The sequence below is a fragment of the Eretmochelys imbricata genome, chromosome 3, assembly GCF_965152235.1.
Source record: "Eretmochelys imbricata isolate rEreImb1 chromosome 3, rEreImb1.hap1, whole genome shotgun sequence".
Lineage (NCBI taxonomy): Eukaryota > Metazoa > Chordata > Testudines > Cheloniidae > Eretmochelys > Eretmochelys imbricata.
In genome coordinates, this window is record NC_135574.1 from 82,918,338 (window position 1) to 82,936,688 (window position 18,351).

Consider the following 18,351-nt stretch of genomic DNA (forward strand, 5'->3'; position numbering starts at 1 on the left):
CACATACAATATGCTTGTTTCACCCTTCTACTTAATGACAAATCAGCACATGCTACACTACATTACCACTTACTCCTCTGCCTTTACCAGTTGCCCTAGCATATGGCAGCGGTGGGGACTAGAGGCATGACTGAGGCAGATCTGCACCCTACCCTAAGCATCCCTCACTGCCACAAGTCCCACGGGAGCTCCAGCAGCATGAAGTGCAAGTGAGAGGTCTCAGGGCTACCCTAGTCTACATCTTCATCCCCTGAGCAAGGGAAACACAAGCAACATCCCATTCTGTCCCTAGAGCCAGCCAGCGCAGGGATCAGTCACCCAGACCCTGGGGAGGTTAAGTGACTTGCCTAACATTATTCAGGAAGGATGTGGCAGAACGGAAACTGAACCCAGCTGTACCACATCCACATCCTTAACCTTCCCTACAAGACCAACCTTCTTCCCTGTTGAGGAGTCAGAGGGGCATGAAAAATCCCCCTCTGAGACAGAGGAACCTGGTAAAATCACACACACCACTTCTCCTGCCGGGGCAACAGGCAAACATCCTCAGTCAACGTGAGCCGAACCAGTCCCAGCCTCCTAGGGGTAACTGAGCTGTCATAAATATAAAGGGAAGGGTAAACCCCTTTGAAATCCCTCCTGGCCAGGGGAAAGCTCCTCTCACCTGTAAAGGGTTAAGAAGCTAAAGGTAACCTCGCTGGCACCTGACCAAAATGACCAATGAGGAGACAAGATACTTTCAAAAGCTGGGAGGAGGGAGAGAAACAAAGGGTCTGTGTGTCTGTCTATATGCTGGTTTTCTGCCGGGGATAGACCAGGAATGGAGTCTTAGAATTTTTAGTAAGTAATCTAGCTAGGTATGTGTTAGATTATGATTTCTTTAAATGGCTGAGAAAAGAATTGTGCTGAATAGAATAACTATTTCTGTCTGTGTATCTTTTTTGTAACTTAAGGTTTTGCCTAGAGGGGTTCTTTATGTTTTTGAATCTAATTACCCTGTAAGATATCTACCATCCTGATTTTACAGGGGGGATTTCTTTATTTCTATTTACTTCTATTTTTATTAAAAGTCTTCTTGTAAGAAACTGAATGCTTTTTCATTGTTCTCAGATCCAAGGGTTTGGGTCTGTGGTCACCTATGCAAATGGGTGAGGCTTTTTATCCAACATTTCCCAGGAAAGGGGGGGTGCAAATGTTGGGAGGATTGTTCATTGTTCTTAAGATCCAAGGGTCTGGGTCTGTAGTCACCTAGGCAAATTGGTGCGGCTTTTTACCAAACCTTGTCCAGGAAGTGGGGTGCAAGGTTTTGGGAAGTATTTTGGGGGGAAAGACACGTCCAAACAGCTCTTCCCCAGTAACCAGTATTAGTTTGGTGGTGGTAGCGGCCAATCCAAGGACAACGGGTGGAATATTTTATACCTTGGGGAAGTTTTGACCTAAGCTGGTAAAGATAAGCTTAGGAGGTTTTTCATGCAGGTCCCCACATCTGTACCCTAGAGTTCAGAGTGGGGGAGGAACCTTGACATGAGCAAATGCAGGGGCAGAAAGCTGCCCATGAGCCCCCCCAGGGACGCGCCTCACCTCGGGCCCAGCCACGAAGGAGCTGCCCGCCCAGCTCCTCCTGCAGCCCAGAATAAACTACATTTCCCAGCACGCATCGCTCCCGGTCGCTTAGCGGGCGGAGGTGGCGCGTTGCATGCTGGGGCTTGTAGGCCCTGCGGGACGCGGTTCGGCCCCGAGCGGAGGGAGAGAGGGCGGGGCCGAGCTCGGGCTCTGCCGCGCGCAGAGGGCGTGTCACGCACGGCGGCAGGGACCCGGCCCGGGGACGGCTCTGGCCGCTTCTCCTCCAGGCTCTGAGTGAAGTTACTTAGAAGGGCGGGGGAGGATCGACTCTGCCGGGAAGATGGCGGCGCCCGTGTCGCCCTTGGTTACCGCTGCCAGACACGCAGCCCGCCTGCTGCCGGCTCGGGCCGCGGCCCCGCAGAGAGGTCAGTGCCGGCCGCAAAGGGGGGGGGAGCCCGGGCTGGGTGCAGGCGGCGCCGCCTCGCCCCTGGGGGGCCCGGGCCAGCGCCGGCTCTGCCCGTATCGCTGGGGAGGCTGATGGGCCGGGGGTGCCCCGCGCTGTGATGCTCTGCGCAGGGTCCCCCCAGGCACTGGGCACCCCCACGTGGGCCTTCCCCCGCCAGGGCTGGAGGGAGAAGGGCTGCGGTGTGTCCCTGCTGCTCGCTCCCCTGGCTCTGGGGGTCTGATAGGCTTGGGGCACCCGGCGCTCCCTTCCCTGCGACTGGGAGTAAAGCGAGCGGCGCTGCCCTCTGCCCACCCCGCGGCTGCTGGGACGGAAGCGGGGTCGGGGGCTTCTTCTCCCTTGTCTGAGCAGCAGGTAAGTTGCTCAGATACGCATTAGCTTCACGGAGCTACCCGCAGGCAGCAGCAGAGTGGCGGGGAGGCTCAGCTCACTCCTTGGTGCAAGAAGGAAAGAGAGAGCCAGGAGCAAAGGACAGTGTCTCCTTCCCCCGGCAGTGGAAAGAATGAGCCTCTGGGTAACTGACACTTGGTGGGCAGCTGTAGCCCTGCTCCCAAGGAACAAACCACGTTTCTCGCTCAGTGTCCCATTATGGCTACGTGTACCTGCCCTCACCTGCTTGCCAGGGGAAGTTTTCTGGCATGTGGGCGAGGACATTTTCCAAGCCCCAGACGTATAAGGAGATGAGGTCCCTTTTCCTAAACTCATATGTTCGGAGTCCTCCTCTCTACTGGAGAAATTTACTAGCATAAACACCAGTTGCTCCCCCTCAATTAATTGAAATACACGTGTGTCCAAACACAAATGCTTCAGCTGATTATCAGGGCAGCCGCAATCATTGAGTTACCCCTGTAATTTGTAGAGGTAAGACTCTGAAGGCATCTCAATCAACTGAATGCTAGTATGGTCACCTCCCACTGACATAATCAATAGCTGTCAGAGTTGACAGTTCCCTCTGCTGGCAAACATCCTTAGTTCACTGGTTGAGTCTCCTCTCTGCTCCTCGCCCTATCGTCTTTAGCGCTCCTCCCTAGAAATGGCTCAGCCATGGGCCTCCCTTGTCTTGATCCCCCTACTATACCTTTGCAGGCCTGGATCCAATTATGGATCATTAAGTGAGGCTGCATTCTCTGCTTCCTGCTGTTTTGTACCTTCCCCTCTCCCTCTATGCCAGTAAAGCCTCCAGCTCTGTAAGTCCTCAGTGGGTGATCACTCATAGTTTGCCAACTGCAAGTTCAGGTCTAACAAACTATGGGTAGGTTTGTCAAAGTGAGACTATTGACCAGTGAGCCACAGATTGATCACCAGCTGGGGCTGCCGCAGGAGATGAGGAACTGCACTCTTCATCACCCTCTGAGTTTGGAGAACAGAAGCTGGTAACTAAATAGCGGAGTAATGAATAAGAATAAGGACAGGTCAGTTTTACAGAGTAATCTGTAAACTGTTTGATAAACTGGGCTCCTATGAATAGCATGTGTAGGTATACAGTCAAATGTAACATATATGTAGGAACAAAGAAGATAGATCAAATTTATGGGATAGGGGATTGTATTCTGGAAGGAATTGATTCTGAAAAGGACTTAGAAATCATGGTAGGCAAACCAACTGAACATGACTTCCCACAGTATTATGCTTTGGTTAAGGGGGCCAACATGATCCTTGGATGTATAGGCAGGGGAAGATTGAATAGAAAGGAGGTAGTATTACCTTTGCAAACAGCATTAGTGAGAGAACTCCTGGAATATTGTATCCAGTGCTTGTGAAAAATAGGGAAGAGTTCAGAAAAGAGCTATGAGAATGGTTTGAAGTCTGGAAAACATGCTTTACAGTGAGAATCGTAAGAAGTTCAACTCCGTTTAACTTAACCAAGAGAAGCTTAAGAAATGATTTGATCATGATTTGTGAATATCTTCATGGGGAGAAGTCCTCTTATAGTAGATACTTGAAGTTGATTGCTGTGAAATAATATGCAAATGAGCTGCAGTGTGTGCAGTATGACTTGTTCAGTATGTTGCTTCCTGCAAACATGACTCTGTGTATTGCCATAAAGAAAATAGAGCAGGCAGACCACCTAAGTAATGATCAGTGCACTGTGGGAAAGTAGACTCTTTGCTTGGCTGGTGTTATTACACCAGCAATTTCTGTCCACATTGCACAAGTGAAGACTGGCATAGTGGAAGACCATACAACGGTTAGCCTTGCTGAAAGGAAATCTAATGCAAACAGTTTGAATACCTTTGCATCATTATGAACATTTTTTGTGCAGATATGTGATGGACCAAGTGGTGCTTTGTATGCCAAATTTCTGTAGTCTCCACATTTGTTCTTCAAGCCTCTTTGTTCCTACAACCCATCCCATTTTATCATTTTTTTCTTTTCTGCTGCATCTGTGCTTTGACTTCCAGTATTTCTGCAACAGGGCCTGGGGGAAGCAGCAGTCAGGTGTAACTGACTGTATTCCTGTTAATTTCATTTTGCTTCTTTTGTTGAGCCACAGGGGTAATATGTACACAAGCAGAGGTTTAATTCTTTCTTCCCCTCCTTATTATTCGTACCTTTTTTCCATAGCAGTAGAGGAGATCATGTGTGAATCTCCTTTCAGAATGAAACAGAATGAAGATGATGTTGGGTTATGCTTTTTTATACCTACCAGTTTTAGCCCGAGCGGAAAGCATTATGAGCAAGGCCCCATGTATTCTAACCCCTCTGTATGCTGTAGGCATCCCATCCTGTCTCTCTTGCATCTCCTCTCCTCCCCTCCCTTACTCTTCTCATTAACCTCTCAGTTTCCTCTGGCTTTTCCCTGTCACAATACAAGTAAGCTTTAGTATTTCCCATCTCAATAAATAAATAAATGAATAAATAAATCCACACCATTGACCCTGCTTGCCTGTTTGACTACTGCCCCATCTCCCTTCCCCCTTTCTTCTCTGAGTTCACTGAATGCACTGTTTACAATAATTGTCTGGAGTTGCTCTCTTCCAATTTTATCGGAGACTATTCTCCAATCCTGGTTCTGTCCCTTTCACTCAACTGAAATTGCTCTTGGCAAAGTCCCTAATGACCTCTTCCTAGCCAAAGCTCAGAACCCAGCACTCCATCATAATTGTCTTGACTTGTCAGCCATATTAACATAGTCAGTCATGCTCTTCTTGGATTCTTGTTCTCCTGTGGCTTCTGTGACTGTTCTTTCCTGGTTCTCCTCCTGCCTCTGAAATCACTCCTTCAGTCTGTCCTTCAGAGGATCCTTCCCCCTGCTCTCTCCCTCCCTGCCCGCACCACCACCCTCTGCAACTTTCAGTCTGAGATTCCACAGGGCTTTGTTCTTGGTTCCTTTCTCTTCCTTTACACCTTATTTCTGGGTAATCTTAGCCACAAACACAAATTCAACTACCATCTTTATGCAGACCTACCTCTCTACTCTGGACCTCTCTCCATCTGTTCAACTAAAATCTCAGCCTGTCTCTCTGACATCTCCTCATGGATATAGAATCGTAGGACTGGAAGGGACCTCGAGAGGTCCTCTATTCCAGTCCCCTGCACTCATTGCAGGACTAAGTATTATCTAGACCAGTGGTTCTTAACCTTTACTGCAGCCTGCACCCCTTTGGTTCTCAAAATATGTTCTCACAGCCCTTATAAAAAATTGTTGAAGTAGGTCAGTTCTTTAAACCTAGATATATTTTTTTGTTTGTATATTACAGTAATCGTTAAAAAATGTATAAAGTTAATAAATATATAGGTTTGATGAAACAAAGTAGTTGTACTTACGGGCCTGTGCTTAATTTGTGTTTTCGATGATTTACCTTCTAAAAAAATCTGGCACGTCTCGCATCCCCAGAAAAGACATCTCCCACCCCCAGGGGGTGCATGCACCCCAGGTTAAGAGCCACTGATCTAGACCATTCCTGACAAGCTCTCTGATCAGGCTCCTTGATTTATTTGCCCCAGGCAGAGGTTTTCCCTGGAAGGAGAAAGGAACAAAGATGAACCCTCCTTGCGTGCACAACTGGGTTGCCATGAGGCAACCTGCACACATAATGGGACAGAGCTGCCCAATGTAGTGTGTGGAAAAGACAGAGAGCGAGGGAGAGCCAGGTATGGGGGAAGGCGGCTTGGGGAAAGGACTGAACTGCGCCCCGTATCATTTTGGATGAAGCAAAAAATAAAATTGGGGGGAACCTCTTTTTGGCATCCCAAATCTTGGCACCCTAGGCGGCCAGCTGGTCTGCCTAGTGGTTACACCAGCCCTGCCTGAAGTCGTGGTAGGGGTAGGTCAATGTTTAATACTTTTAAGGTGGCATTTAGGAGGATTTAGCATTGAGTGGCCGCCTCCTAGTTGGTGGCGGGTGCCATCTGCCACCAATGCTGGTGAGGGGAGAGGTGGAGGTGCCTTTCTAGGATTATTTTTTGAAGACTAGGGACTAAGCGGAGGAGGCTACATTTAAGAAGGGATGCTGGAAATTGTTTGAGGCAGGTAATATGTGCCTTTTTACACTGGCAGGCTGTGTGAGTGGATGATATACCAACATGTGGAACTGTGGGGGTTAGGTTGCACCTTACACCGTTCGGGGACTAATATTGCAGCTACATCCCTATGCCAGCTGTTCATGTGGAGCAGTGACTTGGATGGCAAATTGAATGTTTTTGTGACATTGAACACCTGCCCATGTACCCTGCCATTGGTAGTTTATTTGAGCCTTTTTTTTTTTTTTTTTTTTTTTAGATTTTTCCCTCCCAGTGGAACCGCAAGCATTGGCAGTAAGGATGGAGGTTTTTTTTCCTTTAAAGGTAGGGGCCACTGTTTCCAGGTAGACACACACCTTTTAGGAGGTGGGCTTAGGTAGTGCAGGGATGTAATGTTGTTTTTTATGATGATGTTTGGTGTGGCTTAGGGCCTTTTTGGATTAATTTTGCTTGGGATTTAATTTGGGAGGGATACACAGGGCCAGGGGACCTGGGGCTCTCGGCAGGGGGCCGCCCCTGGGAAAATGCCCAGGTAATATGTGACGCCACATTCCCAGGATGCTAAGCCACAATTGCCCCCCTGCCAGTGGATAATCGATTGTTTTTTTCACTAGGGCCAATTTTGAAGAACAGTAAAATTAACAAAGGAGGCTGAAAGCGCCGGAAACACGAGGATTTCGATAGAAATGTACCACCATACATACACTGTATTGCCCTGACGAATTCCATAGGCTTAAAGCAGCAAGAGCGGTTCCACAGCTTTTGTTTGGGGTGTTTTGGGGCTTTTGCTGTTACTGCCTTGCACTGTTAACAAAGCAAAGGGGGAAAAAAAGCAACATATTATAAGTGCATCTATTGGGGAAACTGAGGCACATAAAATCCTCTAAGCCTTTAGTTATTTTGCTATGGCTTGTTTGGGCTTTTATTATGGATGTTCTTTGCCTGGTTTAGGAGGTTGTAACAACAATATTTTGTTTAGGGATTAGGGGTGGCTATTGCTTGCCAAGGGGCCTTCCATTTTGCCTTAGGCTTTTATTTTGCTTCAGGCCACCACAGGGGGAACAGAGTTTGTCCCTCGGGGATGCATGGAAGGTCCGGGGCCACCCACCACGTATTTCTCTGTGGCCCTACGGTGTTTATTTGGACTATGCATTGTTCCCATGGCCCCTCCCCTCCAGCTTTGCGCCATACTGTGGCTTGAGCCCCATTGGTGGCTCGAACCATGGAGAGCCTTTGGAAGTACTTTTTTGTTTGTTTGTTTGTAATTCAAATAATTCCATGGATAGATGGAAATCTGGATGGTTCAGGCAGGTGGCTGGTTCACAACTGAGGCCCACGACGTTATGATTAGAAACCGAGAAAGAAGCATAGTTTTTAAGCTGGTTGGCATGTGCCTATTTTAATTTACTGGGTAGCTGCAGCTGGTAAACTACCAGAGAAATGCAGTTTACCATGGGGTACGGGCCCATCCACTTAACATTTGAGGTATGGGCCGCTCTCCCCAGTTTTTGTAACATTACCTTATTTTTGACTTGCCACCCCCGGTTGTTTCTTTTTTTTTTTTTTTTTGAAGGTTTTTTTGCATCTGGCCTTTGTTTGTTTGTTTAGAGCGCCCTTTACTGCTTTACGGGTTTTAGAAAGTTTTTTTTTTAAGCTGGGCAATATACCAACCATTTGGTGAATTGGCGGGCGAGCTTTTCTCCCATTTTCATAGATTGCCCCACATCATTGGGCAACCAAAAAGAATATGGGAGGGGGTGTACCTGGTACCTAGGCAGTTTGAATTGCGTAAAGCTGCCAAAATGGTTGTCAGCTTTTGGGGCCAGTTCATTTTCGAAGTAGAGCACATTTTCCAGAGGGCATTTTTTAGGTTTTGGTTTTGCCTTTTTACAGTGCCACTGCTTTGTGGCCGATAACTGATGTGAATTTGTTGCTTAATGTTTAAGGCCGCCAGCAAGGATTTAAGGACTTTTTCCCCAAAAGCCACCCCCGATTAGAAACCATAATTTAGGGTGTGCCGTACTGGCAGAAGATTTTCTTATGGAGTTTTTTGGCACCACTGCCACAGTATTAACCCGGGTTTGGAATGCCTTTGTTTAGGCAGAAAATACATTAATTATTAGTAGGAGGTATTTATATCCCTTTTATGTTATTGGTAGTAAATTAGTAAAATTTATTTGCAGATGGTGCCATACCCCTTGGGATTTTTGCCCCTGCAAAACAGGGAGCTGGGCCTCTCGCTTTACCTGGGCACACTTAAGGCATCCCTCTACGATTCGTTGCATCATTTGTTTTTGTTTTGGCCACTGTGCCACTGTTTGACTTTGAATAGGGTTTCCTCCACCCCCTCATATGCCCACTCATGTAATTTCCAGACCATGTTGTTTTGCTTGGTGGTAGCTAATTTTGTGATTAAGGCTGCTACCTTAGTTGAACAAATTTGAGTTAGTTTGTTTACTTGTTTGTTTTATTTATGAAGTAATCCCTTATCCTTATAGGCATGTGGTTTTACCCAGGCAATGTAAACCTTCCCCTTTTGTGCTTTATATAATGCCATTATTTTTTGCCACATTTTTGATGTTTGATGGGCTTGCGGTTTGCGGTGTTTTAATTTTTTTTTTAATAAAACATATACGTTGATACCCCCTGCACCACATATCTATTGTTTGCAATGTGGTATACCGCACAGTTCTCCCCCAACTGAGCGTTATATTTTAGAACCTGGAGCACTGCCTTTATTTTGGCATTTTGTGCTGAGCCATGCGCTAGGTTTTTGGTGAGGCTCCCCCCCCCCCCACCCACCCACCCACTGAAAGCTGCTCACTGGGCGTACCAATTCCCTTGGTGGAAAAAGAAGGAGCCATTGGTAAACCATAAATGATTGGCCCGGTTTGGATTGTGAAGGATTGGGAGGGGATCCCATTCCCAGGCAGCTGTCCATTTCCACTTGGCAACCTTGCAGGAATGCTTTGCACCGTTTCACCAGGGCCATGCTGAGCAGGTCCGGGGACTGCAGAGTTTTTGAGGCCACCCTCCTTTGAGTGAGAAACAGGGTCCACTGTGCCAAGCGGGTGTTCAGACTGAACTCATTTTGGACCCGGTTAAAATGTATTTTAAGTGTGTGTGCGGGGTTTGCAGTACTATTGGTGCTCCTTTAGTGTATGCCTGGAAAGTTTGCACTGCCCATACCGCCGCCAAGCTTTTTTTTTTTTACCAGGGGCTATATTTTATCTTTGGCTGCTGTAGCGCCCGGGAATTGTATGCAACTGGGATTAGCAGACCCTTCGTGATTTTTTGAAGGAGGACGGCCCCCAGTGCCTCCGGACCACAGGACAGCCAAAGGTAAAAGGGCTTGGCAATGCCTGGGAAAGCGAGGGCCAGTGCTTGCACGGCAGCCCGCTTTAAGGCATTAAAGGTGGTTTTTTGTGGTTCCTCGCCCCAGTGCCACGAGCCCTCTTTTTAAGCAGTGCCCACAAGTGAGAGTGGCAAAATTGGGAATGTGGTTTCGAATAAAGTTAAAGCCCATGAAAATAGTGCGCAATTGTTTTAAGTTGGTGGGCTTTTTTATCTTACACAATGCACGGACCTTGGCTACATTTACTAGCCTGCCCCTTTCCCACAGGGTGATGCCCAAGTAGATGACTGACCGCTGGACCAATTGTGCCTTTTTTAATGACACCTTGAACCCAGTTTTTTAAACTTTATTTAGAATTGTTTTCGTAAAGTTTTGCGCCAGGGGTTTTGTTTTTCCATGCACCAACAAATTATTCACATGTGAAATGACATGGCAACGGACCTTCGGGGGCAATTCATCTAGCATAGCCACCACATGCTGGTGGGTGATGGAGGGGGCATTGTGGAATCCCATGGGGATGCATGTGAAAGTCAACTGTTTTCCCCTAAACTGAAATGCAAAGCGGTCTTGGGAGGCAGGGGTAAGGCAAAAAAGCAGTTGGCTAGGTTAATAACCGAAAACCATTTGTTTTGTGGCTGCACATGGAGCAAGACCTTAGGCATTGAAGTGACTACTGGTGCCATTATGGGGGTGTTTTGCTTTATTTTTTTGGTAATTTACGGTAAGGCGTTAGGCCTGCCCTCCCGCCTTTAATACCAGAAAGACCAGGCTATTAAAGGGGCTATGGGTAGTTTGCAGCACCCCTTGTCTTTTCAAATTGGCAATTACCCCTGCAATAACCTCCTCCACTGCTTTGGAATAAGGATATTGTTGTTGCAGGGGAACCAGGGACTCCACCTCCTCCACTAGCGCCGTTTTATGCCTACCACACTTGGAGGGATATGTTTGCCAGCCCCCTGGCACCACTTGTTTTCAATATGCCTCCTCCTCTGCAGTTAAAGCTGCCAATATGGCGGTGGCAAACCTACCCCACTCGTCCCGGGGCAGGGGCATGCCCCTCTCCTGCCATAGTGTGCCCCCTTGATCGTAAGGATTAAATCACAGCCGCTGCTCCAGCATTCATGGCATTCCCCAAATTACCTTTTTTATAGAGGAGGGGTTAATGGTAAATGAGGCATGTAAAACTGTTTTTACAATCGTTACTGGGACTTGGTTCCGGGTTAGTTGCTGTTGCGGCTTCGAATTGAAGGCAGAGACCCGGGTAGGAGGCCCTGGGTTGCCCTTAGCAGGGATAAAATTTAATACATTTATACCAGCCCCATTGTCCAACAGGGCCACGCACGGACTCTGAATGACTACAACAGCAATTTTGGGGCGGCGGTTGGAGTTTTAGGTTCCTTTATCCTGATACTGTCAGCAGGACGCCTGGCTGACAATGGGGCTGCCCTAACCGAAGCCCTCCCTGGGGTTCCTAGCCCACGGGAGTTGCTTGTGGAGCTGGCGATAATTCTCCACCGATGGGGCGGAAGGGGTGGCTGCTGCCACAGGCCGGGGCAGAGGTGGCATATCACCCACTGTGTGGGCCCGGGTTTTGGAGATGCTGGCGGCCCATTCATCCCACCTGGCCGAGAGGGCCAAGAGCCTTTTTACTAACACTAAAGTGGGTTTTTTATACCATCTGTTCATATCCTCTGCCAGAGCCCGGAGGGAGCTCCAAGCTTGCCTACGGACTGCCATTTTGGTTTTATGTACCTTCTTCTTAGTTAGTGGCAAAGACTGGCCCTCTTTGGGGCGCCGGTTTGATTGGCTTTTAACTGGCTTTGTTTCGCCGTTCCTGGGTACCCAGTTAGTATATGTGGGGGTACCTTCCACCTTTTGGGTGGCCTGGAGCGCTGCCACCTTTACCCTTTTAATTGGTTTTTTGAAATGCTTAGCAATTTGCATAATTTTATTTTTTAATGCTTTCCAGGTGACGGGTTTGTCCTTGGCCCAAAGCCCCAATTTATCTCTTCACCAATTATTTATCCGTTTTGTAAGCTTTTGTAACTGAGCAATGGTTCAGGGACGTTGGGACAAGTGACACTGTGCTGCGGTCACTGGCTGGATTTTCTTCACGACCAGCGCGATTAAACGTTGTTGATAAAAATAATTTAACCTGGTTTGTTCCAGGGCCTGGTCCAGATTTGACAGATATTTTCATTTTTCTTGGGTGGAAAGAAGGACTTTCTCCACAGCTTGCACAACAAGCAACCCCTCTCCCTGCAGCTGACCCACCTCGATTTTTAGGGTGGAGGCCAGCTTTGAACTGGCAGCGGTGAGCACCCGCTTAATTTTTTGCTAGGACAAATTATTTACAGGTATGATATTTTAGAAGGAAAGACGCCAGGTAGCAGCTTTTTTTATTTTAAACCGGCCAAACTCGCGAGCCAGCGTGGAGATGTTAGCCGGGCCCAGCAGACTTTGAATTCTGGCTGAAACACTCTGAGTTTCGACCCAAGCCCCATCCTGGAGTTGTTTGATGGACCTCTCCTTAGTTTTAATGAGGGCTGCTATGGGGGTGCAACAAGGTTTTGCCCAAAATTGAGGATTCTCACAGAGGGAGAGATTAAAGCCCTTACAAGGGTTACCTGATTTATTTTCCGTGAGGCTTGCCACTTGGACAGAACGCACGGCCAATTGGCATTTTAACTGTTTAATTTTTTTTTTTATGGCGAGCACACTGCCTTTGCGGTGTATTTTGCGTACGAATGGTTAAATCCTCAACGAGTTTTTGAAGGACTGGTACTTGCATAGCCAGTGCTTCCAGGCAGGTGCGTTTTGCCTTTTTCGTCTGGAAGTTTTGTTTTAAGGCTTGCAACTTGTTCTGAGCATAGGCTTGGGTTGCAGCCTGGTTAGTAATTTGCACTTTTAGTTGCTTAATTTTTACCAGCAATCAGGTACACACCTTTTCCCCAACTGTTCTTTTTGTCTCGACAACATTTGATACCACATGGCCGCTGCAGTTTAGATTAATCCCACAGCTGCTGCTAGGTTTTTACCCTTTTGCTTTTTATACTTGGCATACAGGTCTAACAAGTCCTGCCTAGTATGTACGCTTTTTTGAAGCTCCGCCACAGAACTCCAGGGATTGTATCCCACCTTGGTGAGAGCCCTCTCCAACTGGGAGAGGTTCTCTCCCCCCTTTGAAAGAGGCAGCAGGGTTTCGTCCCTCTTTGCTGCCTCTCCCATGGTTCGGACTTCCATGACACCAGCAGGCCGAGCAGCCGGACTTCCGTGTCCGCGCCCCCTAATGCCCGTGTGTCCAGCCGTGAACCCACCATTGATGCCATCGCCCATGACTGCAGGACTCCCAAGTCCGCAGCTATACCCTTTTGTTTTTTGAACATGTTATTACAATTTGGTAGTACCACTCTTAAGGTGTTTTTAATTACTTGAGATTTTACATTGCCCACATTAGCACTGGGACTTGCAATGCTCACCCCTGGGCTGGAGGGAGAGACGCTAAGTCTCCCTCCATATTACTCGGTCCTCTACCACCGAGGGTTTATGCACTAAATCCCAAACCCTTCGCAGACAGAGTGAGGAACTTTAAGTTTTTCTTTTTTGCTTAGTTATACTACAGCTGAGGTCTCATGCACCGAGGATTATCCCTTCCGTTTGGAGAGAGGGGCTCTAAGCCCTCTTCCCATTGCCCGGTACTTTTACGACCGGGGGTAGACCCACCTGCACCCTTCCACCGCCGACCGGGGTGGAAAGAGGAATGCTAAACCTCCCTCCGGTTTTCAATCCTGCTATGACTGAGGGTGGGGCCACCTTTAATCATATAAAATCCTTAACGTGCAATACCAACAGTGCCGGACACAGAAAACATGAAATACCAAGGACAAAACAGTTGGTGGTCTCCGCAGGGCTCCTCCCCTCCACATTTCTCCACCAAAACTGATTGTTGTTACCAATCTCCCTGAAGCATCAGGTGATCAGTATGAGGCCACAGGATCATTAAGGGAGGAGATAACGGAACACGCCAAGGGTTTAAATTTTAAAGCTTTATTGATAAAATAATAAAATAACAGCGGAGAGTGCTGGAAATGCTTTCACATCACTGGAAGGAAGGAAGGAAGAAAGCGTTAGTGCACCAAGCTCTAACCCACTTTCATACTTACATACACCCGATCCAAAGCTGGCCAAGCCTGGGTGTAATGTAAGAAGAAAGGGGGAAGGGTGGACAGGAGTGCAGTCCTGGGCCTAGGTCGTCCGAGGATCTGCTGTGATCTCCAAGTTGCTCCAGCTTTCAGGAGGGTTTTAAGTATGTTATTTTGATATTACATTCAATTTACTTTGTACCAGCATTTTTGTTTTTTTTAGTTTATTTAATATTTTTGGGGGGTTGGGCTGCTATCATGTGACTGCCTTATAAAATTTGTCAGGAGCAAATCTGGAGGCTTTAGCAGCTGTGTACATTTTTGCCGTAGTGGAGGAATGAGAGCAGTTTGGGATTATGGGAAGACACATGAGCTGCATGTTCATACTAAAAACGATAAGCTTTGGAATAGTTAACAATGTTGCTACTTAACTTGACCCTTTTAAGTTACAGACTTAAACTTGATCTGTACTACAGGGCTAGGTTGACATAAGCTGCCTTCTGTTGACCTAGCTGTGAAAGTGTCTTTGCTTAAGTTTGGCTTCCTCTGATGTAAGTGCCTCTCTATGCCAATGCAGAAGCACCACTTCTCCAAGCAGTGTAGATATAATTAGGTCAATGCAGTGCCATCATAGACATTGTGTTGCTTATGCTGACTGTTACTGGCTTTCAGGACCTGTCCCAATATGCCTCATGCTGACAGTGCAATCCATACAAGTGCTCCTCATGCAGGCGTGCACTGCCAACATAAGGAGCCAAATGTGTGCGCACACACGCAATTTAATAACTACGGTGGCTATATGCCGATGTAAGTTAGGTCAACATGATTTTATAGTGTAGACACAGCCTTAATGCATTGAGATCAATAGGGTCTCCCCTCTCAGGCCTATTGTTTTAGGGTGTTTGCAGAGTTGGGAATCCATCATTGCATTGGTTTATGCTTTGTCCCTGTGTGACACAACCAGAGTACAATCCAGACTAATGCGTAGCGGTGTCACCCTTGCCCTCCAACCTGGGGTGCCCTTTACAAAGCTTTGCTGCTGCAGCCTCTGACCTGAACGGTTCACGAACAGCCTCCAGCATGCAAGTCCCTCACAGTTCTGGGCTGCAGCCAGCCAGCCACACTTAGGCTCTTAGCATCTTGAATTATACTGCAGGGTGACCCCAACGAACTCCCAGTCCCAGATTTTCCCCCAAGAAGTGTATGTCCTGTACTGCCCAGCCTTCTGGATAATAGAAATTTATATAGATCTGTTATTTCATCAATGGAAATAATATGCACACATTTTGTTATCCCAAATGGAGTATCCCATACACTTCAGTTTAAACACACTGGATTAGGTAAAACAAGTTTATTAACTACAAAGAGAGAGAGCTTTTTAAGTGAATACAAGTAATGAGGCATAAAAGTCGAAATGTTTACAAGAAAAATAGAGATAAAATGCAACTAATGCCTAATTTAACTATGTTAAATTCAAAGCAAAGTTTTTCTTACCGCAGGTCCTCAACAGGCTTACTGGCCAAACTTTTTAGGCCAGGACTCATTCTTCTGTTTAATGGCTGTTTCCTTTGTTCCTTCTCATGCAGTAAATCAATGGACAGAGAGAGAGAGAGAGGAGGAAGGGCGTCTTAGGCCTTGTCTACACTTCAGAGTTTTGTCGACTAAAGATATGTCGACAATCAAGAAGTGCTATAATAAAAATTAGTATTGCATATTCACACAGTCTCCCTCTGTCACCAAAGTGTGTCCACAGTTGGGGCATTGTCATCGACAATGTGAGCAATGCACTGTGGGTACGTAAACCACAGTCCAGCTCAACACATTCTGCTGCTAGGTCTTGTGGGAGGGCAGAGGGGATTGCGGTGCATCTTGGGACCAGACTCAGTGTCCCATGATACATTGTTTTCTGTCCCAGCATTCCATTGGCTTCCAGCTTTCTTTCATGGCATTTTTCAGCGGCCCTTGTTTGCTGTTCACCCCGCCATCTCTGTGGGAAGGGATGGATCCCGCACTGCTCTCCTATGCTCTGATCACTGTCATGAAGACATTGCGGATGGCAGTGCAGTTGATCACGAAGTTCCTAATCAAAGAAGACTCCCAGTTGCCTGACATGCTGTGTGTTATGGACAGAAGCAACTTTAGATTGCTTTTGGCATTCACGGAACGGCTGCGACGGTGGACCGTCGCTTTTGGGCTCGGGAAACAAGCACTGAATGGTGGGATCATATCGCAGATCTGGGATGACGAGCAGTGGCTACAGAACTTTTGGATGCAGAAAGCCACCTTCCTGGAACTGTGTGCGTAAGGACACCAGAATGGGAATCGCTGTGTGGAAGCTGGTGACTCCAGACTACTACCAGCCAGTTGTGAATCAATTTGGAGTAGGGAAGTCGACTGTTGGGTGTGTTAATGCAAGTATGCAGGGCAATTAATTGCATCCTGCTACGAAGGACTGTGACTCTGGGAAATGTGCGTGAAATAGCGGACGGTTTTTCAGAAATGGGAAAAGAGGGGTGGATAGATGGCACACACATTCCAATTTTGACATCAGACCACCTTGCAACAGAGTACATCAATAGGAAGGTATACTTCTCCACGGTGTTGCAGGTGCTTGTGGATCACCATGGGCGTTTCATCAGTGTGGGGTGGTCCAAGAAGGTGCGTGATGCATGCATCTTCAGGGACACTGGCCTGTATAGAAAGCTACAAGTGGAGTCTTTCTTTCCAGACCAGAAGATTATAGTGGGGGATATTGAAACGCCCATAGTGATTCTGGGAGACCCCTTACAGCCATGGCTTATGAAACCTTACACAGGAAGCCCGGACAGAAGTAAGGAGCTGTTCAACAATAGGCTGAGTAGGTGACAGATGACAGTGGAATGTGCCTTTGGCAGATTAAAGGTGTGCTGGCGATGCCTTTATGACATGTTAGACCTCAATGAGAATAATATTCCCATGGTCATAGCCGTGTGTTGTACATTGCATAATCTTTGTGAAGCTAAGGGTGAAAGGTTTGCTCAGGCGTGGCTGCTGATTTTCAACAGCCAGATACCAGGGCTATCAGAGAGGCCCATAGGGGGGCAATTCGAATCAGGGAAGCTTTGAGGCAACACTTTGAAAATGAGAACCAGTAATGTATATCTCTGTGATTGGTGCTGCAGTGTTACATTATATGTAGTTTTCCTAGGAAACAATGGTGACATTTGGGGCCTTAAATTCTAGTAAGCAAATGATGGAACTGCCTGTGTAGGTATTGATAGTGCCTGCTATCTCAATTTGTAGAAAGCAAATAAAGATGAGTTACCATTCAAAAACTTTGCTTTTATTGCACAAGAAACAACACACACGCAAACGCTTGGAGGGAAAAGAGGTACTAGGGACGGGCAGACTCTGAGAGCTGTGTTTAGGTCTAGCTGTCATTTTGAAAGTTGTCTGAGGGGGTGGAGTGAACGGGAAAACGAGAAGTCTCAAAAAGTGGAAAGGACTGTGTGGACGGAGTTTGGGAGGGGGCATGGAAAAGAGTTCTGAATATGCTGCAGGAGACGGCAGGCACGCATTTGCTGAGTCTGCAGCATTATTAAGGACTTCAGCATCTGCGTTTGCTCCTCCATGACTTTAATCATCCGCTCAGTAGCATCCTTAACAAACTCATGATTTTCTTTTCTGTCCTGTCTTTCCACTCCTTGTGTTCCCTTTTCTCTGCATTGGAGACCTGCAGTACCTCCCAGAATATGTCTTCTTTGCTCCATCTTGGGCACTTTCTTATCTGGCAGAGACACTCGGCAAGTGTGTGTGGGATGTTCCCCAAGGCCACATCTGCTGAAGCACAAGGAACAATGCACAGAAGCATGATTGTTAAGTTCACTCACAGCACTCATGTCACTCTGGTAACATAACAATCACTTTCTCACTGACCCTTGGCAAGCACACATCTCGACGAACACCCAAAGAATGATGAGTGTTGGTTGGGGGTGGGAGGCCACTCTATATGGGAATAGAGCACTCTGCAAGGGTTGCAGTGCAGCCAGCTAGAGAAAAAAATTCTAAAATTATCCCACACTTTTCCACAGGCGGGGGTCATTGTAGCAGATATCTCACTTCTGAAGGTAAGCAGGGAAGCAAGATGCTACTACACGCTTGTGGCTTCCGCCCTGGTCCCTATGTTGCTTGCCTTTGTGTCTCTGCACAAGTGATTGCCGAATGGCACGGGAAAGTTTCCTACAATGGGGGAAGGAACAAAGCAGTTCTGCCAAGGAATTTTCAGCAGAGGATTGTCGAGTACCTCCAGGAAACTTTCCTAGAGATCTCTCTGGTGGATTCTCGAAAGATCTTGGCATGCATCAACACCCTGTTCTATTGTGCTG

At 47.2% G+C, this 18,351-nt stretch overlaps 1 protein-coding gene across 1 annotated transcript in view; it reads left to right on the forward strand.

Moving 5' to 3' along the window:
• The first annotated feature begins 1,820 nt into the window (after positions 1–1,820).
• AFG1L (AFG1 like ATPase) overlaps positions 1,821–18,351 on the forward strand; it is a 133,859-nt gene continuing 117,328 nt past the window's right edge. Inside the window, exon 1 of the mRNA XM_077812903.1 lies at positions 1,821–1,988. Coding sequence (XP_077669029.1) covers positions 1,904–1,988 — 85 coding nt within the window. The 5' untranslated portion in view covers positions 1,821–1,903. The remainder of the gene's footprint in view (positions 1,989–18,351) is intronic.